Raw genomic sequence first — 27335 nt, 5'->3', positions numbered from 1 at the left:
GACAACTTCGCCGTATCAAAGGGACGATGGACGGGGCCATGAACCGTCAAATCTTGGGTGAGAACCTCCTTCCCTCAGCCAGTGCATTGAAAATGGGTCGTGGATGGGTATTCCAGCATGACAATGATCCAAAATACACGGCCAAGGCAACAAAGGAGTGGCTCAAGAAGAAGCACATTAAGGTCCTGGAGTAGCCTAGCCAGTCTCCAGACCTTAATCCCATAGAAAATCTGTGGAGGGAGCTGAAGGTTTGAGTTGCCAACTGTCAGCCTCGAAACCTTAATGACTTGGAGAAGATCTGCAAAGAGGAGTGGGACAAAATCCCTCCTGAGATGTGTGCAAACCTGGTGGCCAACTACAAGAAACGTCTGACCTCTGTGATTGCCAACAAGGGTTTTGCCACCAAGTACTAAGTCATGTTTTGCAGAGGGGTCAAATACTTATTTCCCTCATTAAAATGCAAATACATTTATAACATTTTTGACATGCGTTTTTCTGGATTTTTTTGTTGTTATTCTGTCTCTCACTGTTCAAATAAACCTACCATTAAAATTATAGACTGATCATTTCTTTGTCAGTGGGCAAACGTACCATATCAGCAGGGGATCAAATACTTTTTTCCCTCACTGTATATACATGTGCAGTGACCTTAATCAACTTTACCTCATCCTAAATCAGCACTGTATATACGTTTCAACATCAATGCCCTCAGAAGGTGATATCTCTGCAATGCTACCAAGGTAACCCCTGCTACCACTAACACTGCCCATGAAGCATACTTCAAAATACCCCTCATTTGCGCAGTAGTCCAGTTCCATGCTGTTACTAAAGTATGCTTCACCACTACTACTGCTCCTTCTGTTACTGTCCCTACAGTGACTGCCATAAGAATAGCTATTGCATTGACTCTGTCTCCTGCTCCTGATCTTCTATTGCCTTTGTGGTTCACTGATAGATCTAGGACTGAACCTTTCAGATACTCCCTACCTCAAACTTTTACAGATGCACAATTGAGAGCATCCTGTCAGGCTGTATCACCACCTGGTATGGCAACTGCACCGCCCGCAATTGCAGGGCTCCCCAGAGGGTGGTGCGGTCTGCCCAACGTATCACCGGGGGCACACTGCCTGCCCTCCAGGATACCTACAGCACCCGATGTCACAGGAAGGCCAAAAAGATCATGAAGGACATCAACCACCCGAGCCATGACCTGTTCACCCCACCCCGATTGGCGCAGTGGTCTAAGGCACTGCATCGCAGTGCTAGCTGTGCCACTAGAGATCCTGGTTCGAATCCAGGCTCTGTCGTAGCCGGCCGCGACCGGGAGACCCATGGGGCGGCGCACAATTGGCCCAGCGTCGTCCAGGGTAGGGGAGGGAATGGCCGGCAGGGATGTAGCTCAGTTGGTAGAGCATGGCGTTTGCAACGGCAGGGTTGTGGGTTTGATTCCCACGGGGGGCCAGTATGAGAAAGAAAAAAAATTAATAATGTATGCACTCACTTAACTGTAAGTCGCTCTGGATAAGAGCGTCTGCTAAATGACTAAAATGTAAATGTAAAACACCCTTGTTACAGTGTAAACTTTGGGTCCAAACGGTTGATACGCAGCCACCTTCTGACACTTTCCTGCTGGCGGTTTGGAATGAGGGAGACATTAGTGCCGTTGGAAGAGTTTCCAAACTCTGAGTCACATGTTTCTTAATCACACCCTGCAGGAGATGTGATGCTATTATTACAGCAAACCTCCCTTCCGGTGAGGTGGCCTCCTGTATACAGGGATCTGTGGCTATTCTTTCAAGCGTTGTACCTTCTTTGACGAACCCCTCACTGAAAGTTGACAATGGTGTCTGAAATGACAACACTATCTCTGCTGCTCTCACCATGATCTGGGTAGGTGTGACGTTCAATTTAACGTCATAGTAGTCTCTATATTGTGCACAGTTAGCTGTCCTCCCTCTCCTACCTGTATCACTATACATAGAGGAGTGGTATCGTTCCTCAGAGACTCTATTACCCACTTCCTTAATTTATGAGCCACACAGATCTCCGCCCCAGTCACATTCCATTCCGCTCTCCCAATTCCCTGTGACGTTAACGCCTTGGTTTTTGGGACTCCATAGAATACACTGATATCAGTCCTGCTAGAATCTGCAACTAACACCCTTATGCAAACATTCTGTCTCAAACACAGGCCCCTTATATGTACCTTGCCTCCGGCCACAAATACATTTGCACATAAATCATTCCATCTAACCCATAACACATTAGTCACTACTGCTAGTCCACTTATATAGTTATAAACGTACTAAAACATGCTCAAGTCAATTAGTCAATTTCCAACAATACCTCATCTGGAACTGATCACTCTCATGTTCTACAACACCTAGGAAACATATTGACTTGAACAGGGAAGAGAGACGATACATGTTTAATAATTTCACACCACCGTTGATGAGAATGAGATTGGGGCAAGAACGTCCATCCGTTCTGTTCTATGCCAATGGGATGCTAGTCTCCATGCCAGTCTCTGTCCATCCATTCTGTTCTATGCCAATGGGATGCTAGTCTCCATGCCAGTCTCTGTCCATCCGTTTGTGAGTGTTTTTTATAGGGCAGGGCAGCTCTAACCAACATCTCCAATCTCATCTCATTGATTGGACTCCAGGTTAGCTGACTCCTGACTCCAATTTGCTTTAGGAGAAGTCATTAGCATTGGGGTTCACATACTTTTCCCAACCTACACTGTGAAAGACAGAATAAAGTGTCTCACATGATTAAAAAAACCCAAGGTTTTCTGAACTTGCAAGGAGTGTTTGGCCTGGTAATTTTAACCTTTTTAGAATCCATTTCCCTTGCATTTCGCATAGATTCTTCCAACCCCAAAATTGGTTCCACACCCCTCGCCATGTAACAATATCCGGGTATTGTTACTGGTCCTATGATCAGAGACATGGGTAGTAGTCGTATCGCTTTCGATTCTGCCCCTGTTACCCTGCTGAATGTAATACTTTTCCCTGTTGTAAATTTACCCTATTTCGAGCTCCCTTGCCTCGCTACACTCACTCTTCCATTGACCAACAGCACCACACCTAAAACAGGGCTCTAATGCTTTGCGCCTTGGGACGAATTCACTGCCCTTTCCTCTCTGTTTCTTTTGTCTTTCACCACTGTTAGTGACTTTCATTGTGGCTGTATTAACCACACGCACGGCTGCGAAGTGATCGCAATTAGATTCAACTCTCAAAGCCTCCTGCTCTATTTCATCCCAATGAAAATGTTGGTCCACTACCCTTGCAATAGCCATTTGGATAACAGGTTTCAAACCTGCCATCAAAGCAGACGTACACATTCTATCAATGTACTCACGTACCCAGTCTTTTTGCAGCTGAGTACATCTACTAATTTTGGTTTTATCGGTTTTTCTTTTTTGATAGAACGCTGACATCAAAACGCTGGTGTATTGAGCTTTTGTTTATTATTTTATGTCATTGTGCCAAGTTCACAATTGCATCTCTGAATTCTTTATTAGATTGGAATTTTCCATCAGCAGGGAAATGCTGACCAATTTTATCCAGTTTGCTCAATTCTTCCCACATTCGAGCCAAATTGGTAGAATGCTCGTGCGCCTCTTTCAGCGCCTCTATGGCTTTATTAAACGTTTCTTCCTCTAGTCCCCCTTTACAGGGAGAATCGGGGCCACCGGTCGCCATTTCAATAGTTATTATTCCGACGCCTCTCCCAACGGTGTCCAGAGTGTTTCGATTTCCTCCCCCACGGCTCTAATACACGCCAATTTTAACTATATACACTACCGGTCAAAAGTTTTAGAACACCTACTCATTCAAGGGTTTTTCTTTATTTTTACTATTTTCTACATTGTAGAATAATAGTGAAGACAGCAAAACTATGAAATAACACAAATTGAATAATGTAGTAACAAAAAAAAGTGTTTAACATATCTAAATAGATGTTATATTTGAGATTCTTCAAATAGCCACCCTTTGCCTTGATGACAGATTTGCACACTCTAATACCCTAATGCTCAGTTAATTTATTTGCCACATATTACATAATTATCTCCAGCTCAGGGCTCCAGCTATGAATCTGTTTTGCTAACTTGCTAGTAGCTAAGTGGCTAGCTTGCAAGATCAAGCTTCTTGGTTACAGCAGAGAAAATCAACCCCCTCCTGTATCAAGATCTGTGTAAAAACAAAATAGTATGTATATATCATTGTTTTTATTTTAAGAAATAGTGCCCCTTGTGTGCACTGCAGGTAATACCGTATACCCCGGTATGATACAGGAACAGTATGAAGGTATGAAAATCTGGATACCACCCAACCCTAGTCCATATGCCTTTAATTCATGTAAAGTTAAAACATTCAGTAAAAAAAAAAAGGCAATGTACAAGCTGAAATTTTCCTCTGACCCAGTGTAAATATTGTCTTTCACACTATCTTAAAAAATCTCTACAGTAAACTTGGTCTTTGCATGAAAAGCACCATATCTAACCTGTCGTAAACTCATTTGCTTTGTCCCCGTGCAGTGTGAAGTGTCGTGCTATGAAGCTGTGTGTGGAGTCAGAGTTGGGGCTGAGACAAGTGCTGCAGGACCCTCTGCATGGATTCTCTCAGTGGAGCCAGCTGGTCTCTCAAGTGTTGGAGTCCTCTGCTGAAGTGTCTGAGTTCTCACACATCGCCATGCTGGTGCAGAACATCGAGGTAGGAACACCGCACTGCACTGCAGACTGCTACTGATTTAATAAACTATTAAATGTGTTTTGATCGTGTGCTTAAAAATGGAATCCTTAATGGTGAAAATGCCTCGTCCGTTTGAGATATTACAACAACAAAGAAGTTATTGCAAAAAACGAACACAGTTTTTTTCCCCTCAGACATCATTGCATGCACGATAGAACAGTAGAATATGTACTGCAATAATTTTTTTACACACTGCTCGACGCACCTCACCTTCATTTAGTTCACAAAACAAAAACAACAGAGGTGCTGGGGCGGAGAGTGGCGCTGTTTCCCCTAATGCGGATTCCATCTTTAGAAGGGACGTAGACAAACCTCTAAACCATTTAATACAGTAAGCGTCACTCCCATCAATCAAACAGCTAAACCATTTAATACAGTAAGAGTCACTCCTATCAATCAAACAGCTAAACCAGGATTGTGTTCATAAGGGGGAACCTTAATGTCTGAAAATCCAAACTTAGTAGTAACTGTGGCCCTTAAGGCCTGGAGACCTCCTCTTTAATAACGAAAAGAGAAAAGCAGATGATCTACACTTTTACATTTTAGTTATTTAGCAGACGCTCTTATCCAGAGCGACTTACACGAGCAATTAGGGTTAAGTGCCTTGCTTAAGGGCACATCGACAGATTTTTCACGTAGTCGGCTCGGGGATTAGAACCAGCGAACTTTCAGTTACTGGCACAACGCTCTTACCCACTAAGCTACCTGCCGCTCTTACAACGCTCTTACCCACTAATCTACATTATTCATGGTACCTTAATTAGGCCTGCTAGGGAAATCTAATCAGCCCTACATACAGTACTGGAACTGGACATAGATTGGCTTAGAATGCGTCCCAAATGGCACCATATTCTCTATTTGGTGCACTATTTTTGACGAGGGTGCCGTTTGGGATGCATTCTAGCCTTCTCTATCAGAAAATGGAATCTCTCCTCCACTGTGGACAGAAGAAAATGACTTCCTCCCTATATAAACTCCCCTCCAGACATGGGAGTAATGACAGCACAGGCCAGGGAGCTCAATCAATCCCTGATCTGTGAAAAAGAAGATCTGAGGATCATGCTTGCTATACTTTGACACAGAGGAATGTGTAATCTATCTACTAGAGGCACATATTTCTACTACACATACCTTTCATCTGTGGTGTGTTCCCTCTTTAAATCCCTCTTTAAATCCCTCTTTAAATCATCATTCTTTAAATCCCTCTTTAAATCGTTATTTAAATCCCTCTTTAAATTCCTATTTAAATCATTATTTAAAACATTCTTTAAATAATTATTTAAATCCCTCTTTAAATTCCTCTTTAAATCCTTTTTTAAATCGTTATTAAAATCCCTCTTTAAATCCCTATTTAAATCCCTATTTAAATCCTTATTTATCACCCCCTTTTTTCTCTCCTTCCCCCTATCAATCTCCCCTGACCCTCTTTTACTCTCTTCCATCTACACACTTACACTTTTCTTGCTTTATCCCCTGCCTATATTTTATTTTTGTATTTCCCCTCACTGTTTTTCCTTTTCTGCCCCCCCCCCCCCCCCCCCCCCCCCCCTCTCCCCTCCTCTACAGAGGTTGCTGAAGCACAGTCTGCAGCTGCAGGACCGGTTACATCTGATGCAGTTGAAGAGAGATCTGCTGGGTTCAGTGTTCGGCTCAGACAGAGCAGAGAGTCTAATGACCGAGCTCAATGCCACCGTGAGGAACAGGGAGTTACTGCACAGCCAGCTGCTGCAGAGGAAAGGAAGACTGCAGGTGTGTGTGTGTGTGTCATAGGGCTCTGGTCAAATGTAGTGCATTATTAGGGAATGTGGTGCCATTTGAGATGCAACCCCTAAATTCTGATATGTCCTTTCTTTAGGGTTTGATCTCAAGGACAAAGGACTTTGGGGACACCTACGAGTCAATCAGGAACAAGCTGACCCTGCTGAGAGACAGACTGATCTCAGCAGACAGCCTCCAGACAGATATACTGGCCAAGAAGAGCCATTCAGACCAGCTACGGGTGGGTCACTCACTGCCATGGAGATCCTATGATTCACAAGTTCATTGTTTCATACAATATATTACCACATTTGATAAGTTTCTAGAATTAATGTTTTCCTGACCAAGATGGCCGATTTATTTATGTTGCCAATGTCCATTCTAGTGTTCTATTTAATTCTGTGCTCACGGTAATCTATACCTGTGTCTCTCAATCGCTACTGCTTGTGTCCTCTCTCAGGTGATCAAGAAGGACTTGGAGGACTGTGAGGCCCACATCACAGCTCTGGAGACTCTGGTGTCATCTAGCTCCGCTAACAGGACCCAGTTTGAGAGGCTGTACGGGGACTGGAGGATCCTTTACAAGGCCATCAGGGTAAGACTGGATCTGAGAGAGACGGCAACTCCATGCTTTCCTCACAGGTTCTGAAAAAGGGTAACATTGAACCTTTTCACACTACTGAGCCAAGCTGAGCTGTACTGGGCTTTCCGGGTTGCGCGTCATCATAGTTTCTGGAACCGTGCTAGAAAGGACAATGTGAAAAGAAAATATCCCAGCCAACATAGTATGGTTAGGGTTGGCACTATAGTGTTAATCAGGCACATATGTACTGTATTTGTGCATTCATGTTTGGATGTGTCTCTCTCTGTGTCAGGTGAAGGTGAAGGAGAGTGAGGAATGCACCGGGGAGCACGAGAGTTTCCTCGAGAGCCTGCTGAACGTGGAGAAGTGGCTGATGATTATGAGGCAGAAGCTGGAGTCCTACCGCAGTTCTGCTGGGAAGTGGAGCGTGGACAACAGACAGCACGAGGCTGAGGTACTGACTTTCTACATGTATCTGTAATGTACTGGTATAGTAAGTTATGGTATCTTATAGTATGTTATGTCTAGGATAGTATGTTGATGGCACAACAGACAGCACAAGACTGAGGTACTGGTCTGTTATCTTAAAAGGCAACTCCACCCCTTTTCAACCTCATTTTCAGTATCTCCCGCACAATACCAATGTCAACATATGTGAAAACGACATTATTATGTTTTGTAGAAAAATATATCAAGTAAAAAAAGTTATACCCGATGACATCATCAAAAGTTAAAACATTTGAACAGTGCTACTCATTCAAGGGTTTTTCTTTATTTTTACTATTTTTTACATTGTAGAATACTAGTGAAGACATCAAAACTATGAAATAACACATGGAATCATGTATTAACCAAAAAAGTGTTAAGAAAATCAAAATATATTTTGTATTTTAGATTCTTCAAATAGCCACCCTTTGCCTTGATGACAGCTTTGCACACTCTTGGCATTCTCTCAACCAGCTTCATGAGGTAGTCACCTGGAATGCATTTCAATTAACAGGTGTGCCTTGTTAAAAGTTAATTTGTGGAATTTCTTTCCTTCTTAATGCTTTTGAGCCAATCAGTTGTGTTGTGACAAGGTAGGGGGGGTATACAGAAGATAGCCATATTTGGTAAAATACCAAGTCCATATTATGGCAAGAACAGCTCAAATAAGCGAAGAGAAATGACAGTCCATCATTACTTTTAGACATGAAGGTCAGTCAATACGGAACATTTCAGTTTCTTCAAGTGCAGTCGCAAAAACCATCAAGCGCTATGATGAAACTGGCTCTCATGAGGACCGCCACAGGAATGTAAGACCCAGTGTTACCTCTGCTGTAGAGGATAGGTTCATTAGAGTTACCAGCCTCAGAAATTGCAGCCCAAATAAATGCTTTACATAGTTCAAGTAACAGACACATCTCAACATCAACTGTTCAGAGGGGACTGTGTGAATCAGGCCTTCATTGTCTAATTGCTGCAAAGAAACCTCTACTAAAGGACACCAATAAGAAGAAGAGACCTGCTTGGGCCAAGAAACACGAGCAATCGACATTAGACTGGTGGAAATTTGTCCTTTGGTCTGGAGTCCAAATTGGAGATTTTTTGTTTGTGAGACGCGGTGTGGGTGAACGGATGATCTCCGCATGTGTATTTACCACCGTAAAGCATGGAGGAGGAGGTGTTATGGTGTGGGGGTGCTTTGCTGGTGACACTGTGACACTTAACCAGAATGGCTACCACAGCATTCTACAGCGATACGCCATCCCATCTGGTTTGGGCTTAGTGCGACTATCATTTGTTTTTCAACAGGACAATGACCCAACACACCTCCAGGCTGTGTAAGGGCTATTTAACCAAGAAGGAGAGTGATGGAGTGCTGCATCAGATGACCTGGCCTCCACAATCCCCTGACCTCAACCCAATTGAGATGGTTTGGGATGAGTCGGACGGCAGTGTGAAGGAAAAGCAGCCAACAAGTGCTCAGCATATGTGGGAACTCCTTCAAGACTGTTGGAAAAACATTCCAGGTGAAGCTAGTTGAGAGAATGCTAAGAGTATGCAAAGCTGTCATAAAGGCAAAGGGTGGCTATTTGAAGAATCTCAAATATAAAATATATTTGGATTTGTTTATCACTTTTTTTGGTTACTCCATGATTCCACGTGTTATTTCATAGTTTTGATATATTCACTATTATTCTAGAATGTAGAAAATAGTACAAATAAAGAAAAATCCTTGAATGAGTAGGTGTGTCCAAACTTTTGACTGGTACTGTACGTCTCTGTGTGGCCACAGTCTAAGTCCCGTCCTGTCCTGTGTTAATCGTCGTCTGGCCCTGTAGAGGGCACTAGGTGAGTTCCCAGAGAAGGAGCTGCAGCTGCACCAGACAGAGGTGCAGGGCCAGGGGGTGCTGGAGAGGACCTCTGAAGAGGGCCGGGTGCACATCCTCAGGGACATGAAGCACCTTAGGGAGTCCTGGATGGCCCTCCATGACCTCAGCCTCAACCTCTTCAGGTACACTACACTACAGTGGGCTGGAGGCAAAACTCATAGAATTAGATACAGAACACTAGAAGGGTTACTTATTCCTGACCAAGATGGCTGACATTATCACATTCTAGAGCTATGTAGGTCTATGACATCTGCCACTCTAGTGAATGATAGGGTCTCTATGGGAGAAGTAATCTAGTACCACTACTACTACTACTACTACTACTACTACTACTACTACTACTACTTCATCTGTAGTTTAGTGGATTTCAGTTGAGGTCCTCGACAACCTCTTATGGCTTGTGCACATTTATCTCCAAAACCTTCTACACAGAAGTAATTATATGACTTATGCTGTCCCTGCATCTGGGTGAAAAGTATTTCATGCGGCCAATTACAAAATCCTAAGAGATGCCTTCAGTACTTACTGTCTGTTGTTCCGTTCCCAGGCTGCTGAATGGGCACAGCTCTGAGGACCCTGACTCAGACACCCAGAGGGAGATGGTGAGAAGCCAGGCTGGGGAGAGGCCAGGCCCAGCCAGGGAGCTTCTTCCTGGGGAGGGAGGAGACATGATCAAGGGTAGAGGCTCCAGCAGCAGTAGGGAGGGTGCTCCAGAGGGATCCCCAGGAGAGGGCCATGGGGTCTGGCTCTCTCAGAGCTCTGGGGTGGGGGCTGTGAGAGGGGGAAGAACAGGGTCAGGAGGAAGGGTGGAGCAAGGGGAAGGAGGGGAGAGTTGTGGAGCAGAAGAGGGTATTTGGGTCGAGGGAGGGTTTGAGGGCAGTGTGGAGGATATGGATCTCTCTGAACATGGGGAGAGACAGGGCAGTGATCGACAGACTCTTGGTCAACAACTGAGTCCTATGACGTTAACCTTGGGGGGCAGTCAGAGACGAGCACAGGACAATGTGAGTGGAAGCAGGGACAGGGAAAGGGAAAGGGAGAAGGAGAGGGGTGGCGGTGAGCACAGCCTGGGTGTAGAGGAGGTGGACTCCATCGTTTGGAGAGGGGGGTACGGTCAGGGAGGAGAGGAGGAGACCAGAGCGGGAACAACAGGGATGACATCAGGCCACACAGGAGGCAGAAGCACCCAGGGTGGAGGAGGAGGGGTGGTGGTGGGGGGCTCTGGGTCCAGGAGTAGCGGGTTAGTGGGAGACTCTGGCTCCAGGGTTAGCGGTTCTGGCTCCAGGGTTAGTGGGTTAGTGGGGGACTCTGGCTCCAGGATTAGTGGGTTAGTGGGGGACTCTGGCTCCAGGGTTAACGATTTAGTGGGGGACTCTGGCTCCAGGGTTAGCAGTTCTGGCTCCAGGGTTAGCGGGTTAGTGGGGGACTCTGGCTCCAGGGTTAACGGTTTAGTGGGGGACTCTGGCTCCAGGGTTAGTGGTTCTGGCTCCAGGGGTAGTGGTGTGGTGGGGGTGTCTGGGTCTAGCAGTAGCGGGCGGACAGAGGAGTGGGTGGACGAGCAGAGGTCCAGAGGGATGGCTGAACCCCTGGCCATGGAGGTAGACATTGGGTTAGGGTCAGGCTCAGGGCTAGGGCACGGCAGCAGAGGCAACTACGAAGAGGGAACAGGTGAAATGAGAGACCACAGTGTAGGGGGACACCTGCGACACAGAGGCTCCTTCCCACCTATCAAGACCAGGATGGAAGATTCAGTCATGGAGGGTTACACTCTGTCATCCCAGCAAGGCTCTGCTAGAAAAACCTCTGGAGGGCTACAGGGCTCATGTCACCACACCACGGTATGGCTTCTCCACTGATTCTATTAACTCCAACCATAATAATCACATTTTCTAGTTCATAAAGGAAGATAAACTTTAAATGGCCATACTATAATTGACTCGTCTCTCAATACTCTGTAACCCATATTCAACTACCGTTATAAACTGAAACATTAAGAAAATTAGCTAACTGATCCTTCTTTGTGAAATATCACCTACAGTAAGTTGTTGTTGATGTTGTTGCTGATTATGTTGTTGTTGGGGTCCTTCAGGCAAGTGTTGGGGCAACCCTGAGTGTAGGGGACTATGAGGACAGGAGGAGGGAGTTTGAGGCCTGGCTACGAAAGGAGAACGATACACTCTCAGGGATTCTCAACACAGAGGGACCGTTGAGCACCAAAGAACTCAAGATCAGGCAGAACACACTCATGGTTGGTGCTGATGTTTCCTCTCAGAAATATACAGTATTGCATTTTCAGTATTCCAGTATTCCATTCCTGTTTATATTCACACAAAAATGACAAGTTACTCTAGGTCTGTGGCCGTCTTATGGTTAGAGATTGCTTAAAACAAGTTATTTTCGAAGTAATATGCGTGCTACATGAGAACTTCATTAAAAATGTGTATTTCATCTGTAGGACATTCTGTTCAGAGTGTACCAAACAAAGCCCTAAGATGGTAGAAATATACCTTACAGCGAGGCTCTGGCCTTCCTCTAGAAGACTAACTTTACCTTACAGTGAGGCTCTGGCCTTCCTCTAGAAGACTAACTTTACCTTACAGTGAGGCTCTGGCCTTCCTCTAGAAGACTAACTTTACCTTACAGTGAGGCTCTGGCCTTCCTCTAGAAGACTAACTTTACCTTACAGTGAGGCTCTGGCCTTCCTCTAGAAGACTAACTTTACCTTACAGCGAGGCTCTGGCCTTCCTCTAGAAGACTAACTTTACCTTACAGCGAGGCTCTGGCCTTCCTCTAGAAGACTAACTTTACCTTACAGTGAGGCTCTGGCCTTCCTCTAGAAGACTAACTTTACCTTACAGTGAGGCTATGGCCTTCCTCTAGAAGACTAACTTTACCTTACAGCGAGGCTCTGGTCTTCCTCTAGAAGACTAACTTTACCTTACAGTGAGGCTATGGCCTTCCTCTAGAAGACTAACTTTACCTTACAGCGAGGCTCTGGCCTTCCTCTAGAAGACTAACTTTACCTTACAGTGAGGCTCTGGCCTTCCTCTAGAAGACTAACTTTAGCTTACAGCGAGGCTCTGGTCTTCCTCTAGAAGACTAACTTTACCTTACAGTGAGGCTCTGGTCTTCCTCTAGAAGACTAACTTTACCTTACAGCGAGGCTCTGGTCTTCCTCTAGAAGACTAACTTTACCTTACAGTGAGGCTCTGGCCTTCTTCTAGAAGACTAACTTTACCTTACAGCGAGGCTCTGGCCTTCCTCTAGAAGACTAACTTTACCTTACAGCGAGTCCCTGACAAATGCACAAACCTTCTGGCCTTCCTCTAGAACAGCGTTTCCCAAACTCGGTCCTCTGTACCCCAAGGAGTGCATGTTTTGGTTTGTGCCCTAACACTACACAGCTAATTCAAATGATCAAAGCTTGATGATTAGTTCATTATTTGAATCAGCTGTGTAGTGCTAGGGCATAAACCAAAACGTGCCCCCCTTGCGGTCCCGAGAACTGAGTTTGGGAAACCCTGCTCTAGAAGACTAACTTTACCTTACAGCGAGGCTCTGGCCTTCCTCTAGAAGACTAACTTTACCCTAAAGTGAGGCTCTGGTCTTCCTCTAGAAGACTAACCTTTCCTTACAGCGAGGCTCTGGCCTTCCTCTAGAAGACTAACTTTACCCTAAAGTGAGGCTCTGGCCTTCCTCTAGAAGACTAACTTTAGCTTACAGCGAGGCTCTGGTCTTCCTCTAGAAGACTAACTTTACCTTACAGTGAGGCTCTGGTCTTCCTCTAGAAGACTAACTTTACCTTACAGCGAGGCTCTGGTCTTCCTCTAGAAGACTAACTTTACCTTACAGCGAGGCTCTGGCCTTCCTCTAGAAGACTAACTTTACCTTACAGCGAGGCTCTGGCCTTCCTCTAGAAGACTAACTTTACCTTACAGTGAGGCTCTGGCCTTCCTCTAGAAGACTAACTTTACCTTACAGTGAGGCTCTGGCCTTCCTCTAGAAGACTAACTTTACCTTACAGTGAGGCTCTGGCCTTCCTCTAGAAGACTAACTTTACCTTACAGCGAGGCTCTGGCCTTCCTCTAGAAGACTAACTTTACCTTACAGCGAGGCTCTGGCCTTCCTCTAGAAGACTAACTTTACCTTACAGTGAGGCTCTGGCCTTCCTCTAGAAGACTAACTTTACCTTACAGTGAGGCTCTGGCCTTCCTCTAGAAGACTAACTTTACCTTACAGTGAGGCTCTGGCCTTCCTCTAGAAGACTAACTTTACCTTACAGCGAGGCTCTGGCCTTCCTCTAGAAGACTAACTTTACCTTACAGCGAGGCTCTGGCCTTCCTCTAGAAGACTAACTTTACCTTACAGTGAGGCTCTGGCCTTCCTCTAGAAGACTAACTTTACCTTACAGTGAGGCTATGGCCTTCCTCTAGAAGACTAACTTTAGCTTACAGCGAGGCTCTGGTTTTCCTCTAGAAGACTAACTTTACCTTACAGTGAGGCTCTGGTCTTCCTCTAGAAGACTAACTTTACCTTACAGCGAGGCTCTGGTCTTCCTCTAGAAGACTAACTTTACCTTACAGTGAGGCTCTGGCCTTCCTCTAGAAGACTAACTTTACCTTACAGCGAGGCTCTGGCCTTCCTCTAGAAGACTAACTTTACCTTACAGCGAGGCTCTGGCCTTCATCTAGAACACTATCTTTACCTTACAGTGAGGCTCTGGCCTTCCTCTAGAAGACTAACTTTACCTTACAGCGAGTCCCTGACAAATGCACAAACCTTCTGGCCTTCCTCTAGAACAGCGTTTCCCAAACTCGGTCCTCTGTACCCCAAGGAGTGCATGTTTTGGTTTGTGCCCTAACACTACACAGTTAATTCAAATGATCAAAGCTTGATGATTAGTTCATTATTTGAATCAGCTGTGTAGTGCTAGGGCATAAACCAAAACGTGCCCCCCTTGCGGTCCCGAGAACTGAGTTTGGGAAACCCTGCTCTAGAAGACTAACTTTACCTTACAGCGAGGCTCTGGCCTTCCTCTAGAAGACTAACTTTACCCTAAAGTGAGGCTCTGGTCTTCCTCTAGAAGACTAACCTTTCCTTACAGCGAGGCTCTGGCCTTCCTCTAGAAGACTAACTTTACCCTAAAGTGAGGCTCTGGTCTTCCTCTAGAAGACTAACCTTTCCTTACAGTGAGGCTCTGGTCTTCCTCTAGAAGACTAACTTTACCTTACAGCGAGGCGCTGGCCTTCCTCTAGAAGACTAACTTTACCTTACAGCGAGGCTCTGTCCTTCCTCTAGAAGACTAACTTTACAGCGAGGCTCTGGCCTTCCTCTAGAAGACTAACTTTACAGCGAGGCTCTGTCCTTCCTCTAGAAGACTAACTTTACAGCGAGGCTCTGGCCTTCCTCTAGAAGACTAACTTTACCTTACATTACATTTACGTCATTTAGCAGACGCTCTTATCCAGAGCGACTTACAGTTAGTGAATACATTATTCTTTTTTATTTTCATACTTGCCCCCCGTGGGAATCGAACCCACAACCCTGGCGTTGCAAACGCCATGCTCTACCAACTGAGCTACTTCCCTGCCGGCCATTCCCTCCCCTACCCTGGACGACGCTGGGCCAATTGTGCGCCGCCCCATTGGTCTCCCGGTTGCGGCCGGCTACAGCAGAGCCTGGATTCGAACCAGGATCTCTAGTGGCACAGCTAGCACTGCGATGCAGTGCCTTAGACCACTGCGCCACTCGGGAACATTACAGCGAGGCTCTGGCCTTCCTCTAGAAGACTAACTTTTGGCAGCTGAACTGACAGGTGGACCGTTACATCCCAACCACAATTTGCCTGACAGACAGGTTAGGTCCAAAATGACACCCTATTCTCTATTTAGTACACTACTTTTGAAATAGGGCTGTGGTCAAAAGAAGTGCACTATATAGGGAATAGGGTGCTATTTGGGGCGCTAGCAGGCCATGTTAGTGGTTAAGATGTATCTGTTAGTATGGGAACACAGAGCACGCTTCAAATTCAGTCAGCAGACAGTGGACATTGATTCAAGGCAGACAGGGATTGGAGATGTTTGATTGGGGATATACTGTGTGTGTGTTTCATTAGAGATGAAGGATTATTCCTTCAGGATTTACTGTGGCATGTATTCTCCTGTGCAAAGATCCTGTGTAGACATTACTCACTGACACATTGCTTATTGTTATTACATGATGCAGCAATTTCCCTGCTTATCCCTCAGCCAAATGCAACAGTTCAGGCTTCCTCATTCTCCATCCCTCTGTTGTTCACTCCCCTTCTCTCTTCCCCCTTTCTCTCTCCTCCTCTCTCTCGCCCTCTCTTTCTATCCCCCCCTCTCCTCCTCGCTCTCTCTTTCCACCATTTCCCTCCCTCTCCCCCCCCCCCCCCCCCTCTCCCCCCCCCCTCTCTCCCCTCCCCCTCCCCCTCTCTCCCCTCCCACAGACCTTGCGGTCCAGTGTGGACTGGGGTCAGGAGCAGTTCCAGCTACTGCTGATGCCTTGGGCTGTAGCCGGGGCCAGGGCTGACCGTGGGGCTGAGGATGTGGGCATGGAGGAGATACGTTATCGCTGGATGATCTACAAGTCCAAACTGAAGGACGTTGGAGACCTCAAGGCCCTGTTGAATGTCAAGGTAAACGATACTGTGCAAATTGTATTGTGCCTCTAAAATGGCACCCTATTCCCTTTATAGTGCACTATTGTTGACCAGGACCTATTCATAGGTTGCAGCTCGGTCACTCGGTCGCGTGGCGTAATTGTGGTGCCCTAAAGTCATGATAAGCCCAGTCATTCTGGACGGAGGCTAACGACTGCCTGGAAATACGATTACATTGCTGAAGTAGTCAAATGTTTAGTAGGAAACAACTTTGCCAGCATTATCATGTCGTCAAATTTACTTTAGACAAATGGCAATGTTGTCATTAGCTAGCAAAGTTTGTCAAAAATAGCTAGCAATGCTAACGGTAGTTAGCTAAAAGCCAGCGTCCTCCCCTCAATCGTAGCTAACTAGCTAACGTTATACTGCATCTGAAGTCAATCTGGCGACATCAAAATGATGACAAAAGGTTTTCCTACTAATTATTTGCCTCCCTTTGAATGGCATTGTATTTCTAAACCACTGTAATGTACTTTTGATGAAATTTTCATCAGCGCTCATTGACGATGCATTGAGTAGAATGCTCAGTTGGCCATCAGTCCAGAACGAACGTTCAAAACAATATTGTGACGAAACAAACCCTGAATATACTGTAGCTCTGGACAAAAGTAGTGCACTATATATGGAATCGGGTGCAGTGTAAAATGTACATCCAGTAGAGGGCGTTAAAGAGTATCCCATAATAAAGAGACGATACATTGGTCTACCACAGGGATGGGCATCTTTGATGGGTTGGGGGCCACAAAAAAACAGAACTCATCATGAGGGCTGGCTCTGCATACCCTCCCCCACCCACCTTGCAAATATAGGTTGTATTTACAATGTTGTTTGTGCTCCACTGGTTGCCCTTTTCTCATGGCAATGGGCCACAAATCTTGCGGCTGTAGTTTTCTAACAAATTTCCTGCAATTCTACACATTTTGCCATATGGGTGGAGGCAAATGTTTGCCGTTTTTAATATGATAACTGATGATCAATGGGCCCCACCCCGGTCGGTAATTCCACCATGCTGACTACAAGTTTAGATAGCTGGCCGCTAGACTAACTTACCAATCTAAAAATGTTTTGCTGACATGGGCTAATTGATTGACTGCTGATGCACAACCATATTTCGAAATTGCACCTTGTGTATTCTATTATTCTAACTCTCAACAGCAAGTTGAGCCTCCTCCCTGGTCTACCACAAGGTAACAGTGTATCATCAATGTTAGGTAATGGTCTGACTGAACTGTACTGTATAAAGCACATGCAGTATATTGACTTGTATGTTTTCTTGGTTTATTTCCAGCAGGGTGCTGTTGGACGAGAGGAACACACCAGGACAGCTAAGGTACAGTTAATAATCGGTGTCAATGCTTTTGTCTTGGTCAAACATTCCTTTCATATTCAGTGTAGTTCAAACTGGAAAGTCGTGTGGCCTGGGGTGGTCCAGTGGTCTAAGCGCAGCCTATGAAATGCATATACAGTGGGGAGAACAAGTATTTGATACACTGCCGATTTTTCAGGTTTTCCGACTTACAAAGCATGTAGAGGTCTGTAATTTTTATCATAGGTACACTTCAACTGTGAGAGACGGAATCAGAAAATCCAGAAAATCACATTGTATGATTTTTAAGTAATTAATTTGCATTTTATTGCATGACATAAGTATTTGATACATCAGAAAAGCAGAACTTCATATTTGGTACAGAAACCTTTGTTTGCAATTACAGAGATCATACGTTTCCTGTAGGTCTTGACCAGGTTTGCACACACTGCAGCAGGGATTTTGGCCCACTCCTCCATACAGACCTTCTCCAGATCCTTCAGGTTTCGGGGCTGTCGCTGGGCAATACGGACTTTCAGCTCCCTCCAAAGATTTTCTATTGGGTTCAGGTCTGGAGACTGGCTAGGCCACTCCAGGACCTTGAGATGCTTCTTACGGAGCCACTCCTTAGTTGCCCTGGCTGTGTGTTTCGGGTCGTTGTCATGCTGGAAGACCCAGCCACGACCCATCTTCAATGCTCTTACTGAGGGAAGGAGGTTGTTGGCCAAGATCTCGCGATACATGGCCCCTTCCATCCTCCCCTCAATACGGTGCAGTCGTCCTGTCCCCTTTGCAGAAAAGCATCCCCAAAGAATGATTTTTCCACCTCCATCAGGACCTTGCGTGCGCTGCAGGATTTTAATCCATGACGGCGTAGTGTGTTACTAATGGTTTTCTTTGAGACTGTGGTCCCAGCTCTCTTCAGGTCATTGACCAGGTCCTGCCATGTAGTTCTGGGCTGATCCCTCACCTTCCTCATGATCATTGATGCCCCACGAGGTGAGATCTTGCATGGAGCCCCAGACCAAGGGTGATTGACCGTCATCTTGAACTTCTTCCATTATCTAATAATTGCGCCAACAGTTGTTGCCTTCTCACCAAGCTGCTTGCCTATTGTCCTGTAGCCCATCCCAGCCTTGTGCAGGTCTACAATTTTAACCCTGATGTCCTTATACAGCGCTCTGGTCTTGGCCATTGTGGAGAGGTTGGAGTCTGTTTGATTGAGTGTGTGGACAGGTGTCTTTTATACAGGTAACGAGTTCAAACAGGTGCAGTTAATACAGGTAATGAGTGGAGAACAGGAGGGCTTCTTAAAGAAAAACTAACAGGTCTGTGAGAGACGGAATTCTTACTGGTTGGTAGGTGATCAAATACTTGTGTCATGCAATAAAATGCAAATTAATTACTTAAAAATCATACAATGTGATTTTCTGGATTTTTGTTTTAGATTCCGTCTCTCACAGTTGAAGTGTACCTAGATAAAAATTACAGACCTCTACATGCTTTGTAAGTAGGAAAACCTGCAAAATCGGCAGTGTATCAAATACTTGTTCTCCCCACTGTATCACTACAGCATGTGTTTGTATCAGCACACTCTCTCCTCTCTCTCCACTCTTTCCTTTCTGTCTTTGTCCTATAAACAAACAAAATATGTACGGATGGGACTGCTCCAGAGAGTTTAAAAACGATAAAAGCAGCAACAGTCCCCCTTCAGTGGAGCCTTTGAGCCTCCCCACTCCTCTGGGCTTTAGTGAACACAGCTCTATGGGCAATAGGTCTGACCACTCAGGACTGACACCAAGTCAAGTGTGCCGTCTCCAACAAACCCCAGTTAATTCGGAAACCCAGTAGGGTGGAGAGGAGATTAAGAAATGCCATGCCCCCTCACTTTTTTTCCTCGCCCCCTCAGATCCCCCTCTCTCTCTTTCTCTCTCTCTCTCCTTTTTTGTTTTACTTTTATTTAACCTTTATTTAACTAGGCAATTCAATTAAGAACATATTCTCGTTTACAATGATGGCCTCTCTGTCTCTCTCTCAACTCAAGTTCAATTCAAAGGGCTTTATTGGCATGGGAAACATATGTTTACATTGCCAAAGCAAATTGAATAGACAATAAACAAAAGGGAAATAAACAAGGGAAACATTAGTCAACTTTAAACACAGAAGTTTTAAGAATATAGACATTTCAAATGTTATGTTATTGGCTATGTACAGTGTTGTAACAATGTGCAGGTAGTTGCACTATGAAAGGAAAAATAAATTAACAGAGAAATATAGGTTGTATTTACAATGTTGTTTGTGCTCCACCGGTTGCCCTTTTCTCATGGCAATGCGCCACAAATCTTGCGGCTTTAATTGCACACTGGTATTTCACCTAACAGATATGGGAGTTTATCAATGTTTGATTTGTTTTCAAATTCTTTGTGGGTCTGTAATCTGAGGGAAATATGTGTCTCTAATATGGTCATACATTTGGCAGGAGGTTAGGAAGTGTAGCTCAGTTTCCACCTCATTTTGTGGGCAGTGGGCACATAGGCAGACCTGGCTCTCAAGAGAAGACAGGCTATGGCGTCCTCTCTCAATAGCAAGGCTAGACTCACTGAGTCTGTACATAGTTAAGGATTTTCTTAATTTGGGGTCACAGTGGTCAGGTATTCTGCCACTGTGTACTCTCTGTTTTGAGCCAGATAGCATTCCAATTTGCTCTGTTATTTGGTTGATCCCTTCCAGTGTGTCAAATAGTTATCTTTTTTCTTTCTCATAATTTGGTTGGGTCTAAATGTGTTTCTGTCCTGGGGCTCTGTGGGGTCTGTTTGTGTTTGTGAACAGAGCCCCAGAACCAGCTGGCTGAGGGGACTCTTCTCTAGGTTTATACAGTATCTCCATAGGTGAGGGCTTTGTTGTGGAATGTGGGCATTGCTTCCTTTTTAGGTGGTTGTAGAATTTAACAGCTCTTTTCTGGATTTTGATAATTACCGGGTATAGTCCTAATTCTGCTCAGCATGCATTATTTTGTGTTTTACGTTGTACGCGGAGGATATTTTTGCAGAATTCTGCATGCAGAGTCTCAATTTGGTGTTTGTCCCATTTTGTGAATTCTTGGTTGATAAGCGGACCCCAGAACTCATAACCATAAAGGGCAATGGGTTCTATAACTGATTCAAGTATTTTTAGCCAGATCCTAATTGGTATGTCGAATTTTATGTTCCTTTTGATGGCATAGAAGGCCCTTCTTGCCTTGCCTCTCAGATCGTTCACAGCTTTGTGGAAGTTACATGTTTAGGCCGAGGTATGTATAGTTTTTTGTGTGCTCTAGGGCAACGGTGTCTAAATGGAATTTGTATTTGTGGTCCTGGCAACTGGACCTTTTTTGGAACACCATTATTTTTGTCTTACTGAGATTTACTGTCAGGGCCCAGTTCTGACAGAATCTGTGCAGAAGGTGCTGCTGTAGGTCCTCCTTGGTTGTTGATAGAAGCACCAGACCATCAGCAAACAGTAGACATTTGACTTCAGATTCTAGGAGGGTGAGGCCGGGTGCTGCAGATTGTTCTTTCTTTCTTTCTTTCTTTCTTTCTTTCTTTCTTTCTGTCTTTCTGTCTTTCTGTCTTTCTTTCTGTCTTTCTTTCTGTCTCAAAGGGGTTGAGAGGAGCCCCTCCCTCACCCCCTCAGATCCCCACAGTGTGGGAGCCCTGGACATTATACTAAATTCCAGAGGATTTGCTCCATGTTTTGGTGTAGGTAGATGTTGCCTTAGCCATTGTTGTAAGGTCACTTTAAGGGCAACTTGTATCTGGAGTCTTGTTTTCACACCTCCTCTCCATCTGTTGATGGCTAAGCAAGTGGACAGCCTGTTCCCAATTCTCTCTGCTCTAGGCAGAAGTTGCCTGTTGGCACAGGTCTAGGATCAGTATACCATTCTACAATCCTTTCCTCAACCATTTGGGGCGAAATGTAGAACTGTTCTCTCACTGTCTCTCTCTCTCTTTTTTCTCTCTCTCCGTCTCTATCAGTGAGCTGTGAACGCAGCAGGTGCATGGCTGGCTAAAAATAAGGAGGCTAGTTAACTGAGATTACCCCCAGGTTGTTGTTATGAGAAAAACAACAGCAGACACAGATGAAAGAAAAACTGTAGTGTCACTCACAGCAAAGTATTGGTGGTTGATGGAGCAGTCTTGTTGAGGTAGTGAACATGAGTGAGTGGGTGAGGATTTATTCGCTTCACTTGGAAGAACGCTCTGTGTGTGTGTCATCCCAACCCTGATTGTATTGAGAGGGCTGTGAGCCTTTTCTATGTTGTTTACCTAGCTAGCTAACATCGACCCTACTGTGTGACCCTACTGTGTGACTCATGTTGAAGTGACTCAGTATAACACTCCCTTTAAAGGGACCATCATGTTCATCTCATGGATGGTCAGTCCTTGCATCCATAGCTCTGTCTATGAATTAGAGAGTGGTTACATTTCTCACGCCCAGCTGTTTACCCCCCAAAAATTGACGGGTTGAATTACGTGAATTAAAATGTGTTTGTTGTACACACTAGTGTTGTTTGGGAGTGTGTTTGTGTAATTGACTAGGTGTGTGTGTGTGTGTATATAAACAGTATGTGTGTTTAACCTCTCTATATTGACTCCCTGCAGAAGAAGACTCCAGGCCTGCTGTACCGTGTGTGTTGGGTGGCCCTGCCCCTCTGGCTCCTGCTGTTGGCTCTACTCCTCTTCGCATTCTTCCTGCCCTGGATGGACGAAGGCTCCAGCTGCTCTCTGTCCAACAACTTTGCCCGCTCCTTCAACATCATGCTCCGCTACGACGGACCTCCACCCACATAGGAGAGGAGATATAGGATTATGAAGTCCATTCCGCTTCACCCTCGATCCATTCTGTGTGTGTGTTAGTTTGGGTCAGTTAGTGTGTGAGTGCGTTTCTGCTGTATGTGTGGGTTGGTGACCTCAGCTGTTTCCACCTGTTCCTTTTGATTCAAGCTGTTCTCCATTCTGCAACTCACATGGTCAGGCCAATTCAGCTCCCCTATCACTCAGGCAGGCAGCACTTCTATCCATCCATCCATCCATCCGCAGAGCGCTCCACACTCCTATTCACAGTACCACGGTAGCTCATGGCCACCAAACAGTTGTTGGAGTAGAGAGCGGAGATGATGTGGGATAAGGAGGTGGATTTTTATTGCCTTTATTTAAAGGGTGAAATTATGCTTACATGGTCTTAGAAAATAACTGCGTATGATCGATCATATACCAAAAATACCTATCATGGCTTACTAGCGTTTTAAAGACTGGTGTGGATGTGGATAATACTTTTAAACTGCTTTTAACCCTCACAAATTACGTTATGCTTTTTTTCCTATTTGCATGATTGTAAGATGTTTTTAAAGCTTTATTTTTAACCTGTACAGTCGTGGTCAAATGTTTTGAGAATGACACAAATATTAATTTTCACAAAGTCTGCTGCCTCAGTTTTTATGATGGCAATTTGCATATACTCCAGAATGTTATAAAGAGTGATCAGATGAATTGCAATTAATTGCAAAGTCCCTCTTTGCCATGAAAATGAACTTAATCCCAAAAAAACATTTCCACTGCATTTCAGCCCTGCCACAAAATGACCAGCTGACATCATGTCAGTGATTCTCTCGTTAACACAGGTGAGAGTGTTGACGAGGACAAGGCTGGAGATCACTCTGTTATGCTGATTGAGGTAGAATAACAGACTGGAAGCTTTAAAAGGAGGGTGGTGCTTGAAATCTTGTTCTTCCTCTGTTAACCATGGTTACCTGTAAGGAAACACATGCCGTGATCATTGCTTTGTACAAAAAGAGCTTCACAGGCAAGGATATTGCTGCTAGTAAGATTGCAAATAAATCAACCATTTATCGGATCATCAAGAACTTCAAGGAGAGAGGTTCAATTGTTGTGAAGCTGGCTTCAGGGCGCCCAAGAAAGTCCAGCAAGCGCCAGGACCGTCTCCTAAAGTTGATTCAGCTGCGGGATCGGGGCACCACCAGTGCAGAGCTTGCTCAGGAATGGCAGCAGGCAGGTGTGAGTGCATCTGCACGCACAGTGAGGCGAAGACTTTTGGAGGATGGCCTGGTGTCAAGAAGGGCAGCGAGGAAGCCACTTCTCTCCAGGAAAAACATCAGGGACAGACTGATATTCTGCAAAAGGTACAGGGATTGGACTGCTGAGGACTGGGGTAAAGTCATTTTCTCTGATGAATCCCCTTTCCGATTGTTTGGGGCATCCGGAAAAAAGCTTGTCCGGAGAAGACAAGGTGAGCGCTACCATCAGACCTGTGTCATGCCAACAGTAAAGCATCCTGAGACCATTCATGTGTGGGGTTGCTTCTCAGCCAAGGGAGTGGGCTCACTCACAATTTTGCCTAAGAACACAGCCATGAATAAAGAATGGTACCAACACATCCTCCGACAGCAACTTCTCCCAACCATCCAAGAACAGTTTGTTGACAAACAATGCCTTTTTCCAGCATGATGGAGCACCTTGCCATAAGGCAAAAAGTGATAACTAAGTGGCTTGGGGAACAAAAAATCGACATTTTGGGTCCATGGCCAGGAAACTCCCCAGACCTTAATCTCATTGAGAACTTGTGGTCAATCCTCAAGAGGCAGGTGGACAAACAAAACCCCACAAATTCTGACAAACTCCAAGCATTGATAATGCAAGAATGGGCTGCCATCAGTCAGGATGTGGCCCAGAAGTTAATTGACAGCATGCCAGGGCGGATTGCAGAGGTCTTGAAAAAGAAGGGTCAACACTGCAAATATTGACTCTTTGCATAAACTTAATGTAATTGTCAATAAAAGCCTTTGACACTTATGGAATGATTGTAATTATACTTCAGTATACCATAGTAACATCTGACAAAAATATATAAAAACACTGAAGCAGCAAACTTTGTGATGACCAATACTTGTGTCATTCTCAAAACTTTTGACCACGACTGTACGTAATGCCTTTTGCGTGAAGTACCCTTATTGTAGAGCTGTGTTAATGACAGCCTAGCGCTGACTTCAATGATCAGGAATAGTAAACATTCTAGATGTAGGATGTTCTCACGTCCCCCCAAAACACAATATCATGAGTCAACTCAAATCTAACAGATACTGATGATGAAGCAAGCAAGCCAGGCAGTAATGGTAAACAGGATGTCCCACTTTTGACTGTCCAAATACGTCATACTTGTACTGTACTGTAGGTATGCATGTTTGAACAATATGCTTTTTCTTTTCTCAAGGTGCTATGCTATATTTGAACACTTTCCTAATGATCCCTTGGCACAGTTAAACCGTTTGGTGAATATAGCAATTATAAAGCCTTCTACTATGGCCCCTGACGTTTTCTTGGACCACAGAGTGCTCTAGATGCTAAGTTTACTTTGGTTTTTATACGTAATGTTCAGCAGGGCCCAGATTATAAGATGGAAATAGCCGCTGTAATGGGAGAGTGTCCTTTTTTGAGCAGACTCTTAAAACGACTCAATGAACCTCTCAACCTTTACTTCTTTCCCTCTCTCTCTCACTCTTGCTTTCTCTTTCTATCCCCCCTCTCTCTTTCTTCCTCCTCTCTCTTTCCACCATCTCCCTCCTCCTCCTCCCCCCTCCCTCCCCCTCCCCCCTCCCTCCCCCACTCTCTCCTCCCTCTCCTCACTCCCACAGACCTTACGGTCCAGTGTGGACTTCTCTCATTCACTCATTTTTCTATTTGTCCCTTTACGTGTGTTTGACTGACCTGAGGTTTGCTAGGGAAATGGAGACTAAATCCAGTTATTCTATTGGTGTCCTATCACAAAGCCCTGGTCTTTGTTACGGCTTTACGAGATTATAACCCACAAATAGTTTGCCGATGTTTAAAATTTGATTAAAGTTGAACTGTTAGCTTTTGTTGGGAGTGAGGGAGAGCATGTGTTAGTTCGACTGAAGCCTGTCTCGTCTCAGAATGTTGAAGCACAATCTGTGTGTCTGTTCTCGCCGTCTGTGAAGGTCTCAGAGGGCTGTCTTCGTCTGTCATCGTGAACGTTAAATGACTGAACAACTTTATTCTTAAGGAAAAATCGAAGGAAAAGTGCTTGTACAAAGCAGTATTGAAGGCATACATAGTATTACAGTTGAGTGTGTGCTGGACTAGTTATACCAGTCTACTGTTATCAATAAACAAGTTATGCAATGTGCTTCTTTAATATATTTATTCAACATATCTAGCTCTTAAGAGGCTTTTAAATGGGAGAACGTTAAACTTAAATGTAAAATACAATATATATATATATATATATATATATAGCACCAAAAATCACCATACTTATACCATAGAGTGATATTCTGCATTATTTTGAGTAGCAATAGCTACAGTAGGTCTAACTGACAAAAACTCTGCTTCTTGCACTGCTATAGTGAGCAAGACACGTATACATCCTTTTACAATCGATGCAGGTTCAAATGCATAGCCAGCCATGAACTGTATGTGTGTAGTCATACATATGGAACATCCATATGGACTTTCAAAAGAACCTTCTAAAGAAGTGCTCCTCTTGAAAGGATCAGGGAATCAAGGATAGGAGAAGGATAGTGTTGGAGGATGGTCAGAGTTAGCCTGGTTGCCAGTCTTTATAGCTGACATTACACTCCTTGACAAGAGTATGAAAAATGTATGCACTCACTAACTGTAAGTCGCTCTGGATAAGAGTGTCTGCTAAATAACTAAAATATAAAAAATGTAAGGAGTAGCCTACAAGGAGTGGAATGTTAGGTAAATAGACACTGGCAACCAGGCTAGGTCGGAATATTATAAAGTACTGTAACAGATTTAGGGTTGCAAAGTTCCGGTAACGCACAAAATTCCCAGGTTTTCCAAAAATCCTTGGAGGATTACGGATTTCTGGCTTATTCCTTACTGATTCCGGCAACCTACCAACCGGGATTTCTGGAAAAACCTGGGAATATTTGGAAAGTTACTAGAATTTTCCAACCCCTAATTAGATGCTTCTGCAGTGTGTTATGGGCAGGAGTAGCTTTACTGAGTGCTCTGATAAATCTATTAATGTATTCAAAATGTAATTAGCGTAGATTGGAATAGTGTGTTATGCAAATGAGTATATACTTTTTTTTTTTTATGGGCTTTTAAACATACATGCCGGCAGGAATGAAGATTCAAAGCTTTTGTAAAACGGTACAATATATACTCTATTTTATTACTATATTTTGAAATGAACTAAATGCTTAAAATGTTTCAACACAGAGCTTTTATTTAACCAATATTTTTGTATTGTACTCAAACTGGCAATAAATATGCAATGTGTATACCTGACAGAAGTCTATGAAGTGTCAGTCATTGTTGAGCCTATAGAAATGTACTTCCCCACTGGGAAGCCAGGTCCAGCCAATCAAAATGAGTTTTCCCCACAAAAGGGCTTTATTACACCCCCCCCCCCCCCCCCCCCCCCCCCCCCGACACACAGCCAGTCCTACTGACACCCAAAACCTGACACAGCCACAGCCTCACAGTCAAATATGAAGCATTAGCTCTCTCTCTCTCTCTCTTTCTTTCTCTCTCTCTCTCTCTCGCTCTCTCGCTTTCTCTCTCTCTCGCTCTCTCTCTCTCTCTCTCTCTCTTATTTCTTATTTTCCATTATGCTGTTGTTAGCTTTGACACTAACAAGATCAGCCTTAATGGGCCTGTGTCAACCGTTATTGGCTGAATGTGAGCTGGTCATTTCCTCACTAAAGCAAGTGTTATGATATTTAGGCCTACAGTACAGTGTTCATTTGACTATTTTAGCTATTTTACTATACTGAGATACAGGAACTCTGCATTTACTGCAAAACAGGTCAGGAGATTTGCAGTTG

General features: G+C 44.5%; 1 protein-coding gene across 1 annotated transcript in view; it reads left to right on the top strand.

Annotated features, from left to right (window-relative positions):
• The window catches only part of LOC311102981 (nesprin-3-like), a 42467-nt gene extending 15703 nt beyond the window's left edge, over window positions 1-26764 (top strand). Inside the window, exons 9-19 of the mRNA XM_084144483.1 lie at window positions 4547-4721; window positions 6327-6509; window positions 6616-6759; window positions 6979-7113; window positions 7394-7555; window positions 9426-9598; window positions 10024-11314; window positions 11566-11724; window positions 15946-16134; window positions 17447-17488; window positions 22105-26764. Coding sequence (XP_084000609.1) covers window positions 4547-4721; window positions 6327-6509; window positions 6616-6759; window positions 6979-7113; window positions 7394-7555; window positions 9426-9598; window positions 10024-11314; window positions 11566-11724; window positions 15946-16134; window positions 17447-17488; window positions 22105-22293 — 2842 coding nt within the window. The 3' untranslated portion in view covers window positions 22294-26764. The remainder of the gene's footprint in view (window positions 1-4546; window positions 4722-6326; window positions 6510-6615; window positions 6760-6978; window positions 7114-7393; window positions 7556-9425; window positions 9599-10023; window positions 11315-11565; window positions 11725-15945; window positions 16135-17446; window positions 17489-22104) is intronic.
• The last annotated feature ends 571 nt before the right edge of the window (window positions 26765-27335 follow it).

Source organism: Coregonus lavaretus (genome assembly GCF_964263955.1).
Source record: "Coregonus lavaretus genome assembly, chromosome: 27".
Lineage (NCBI taxonomy): Eukaryota > Metazoa > Chordata > Actinopteri > Salmoniformes > Salmonidae > Coregonus > Coregonus lavaretus.
This window is presented reverse-complemented; position numbering and strand designations above follow the sequence as displayed.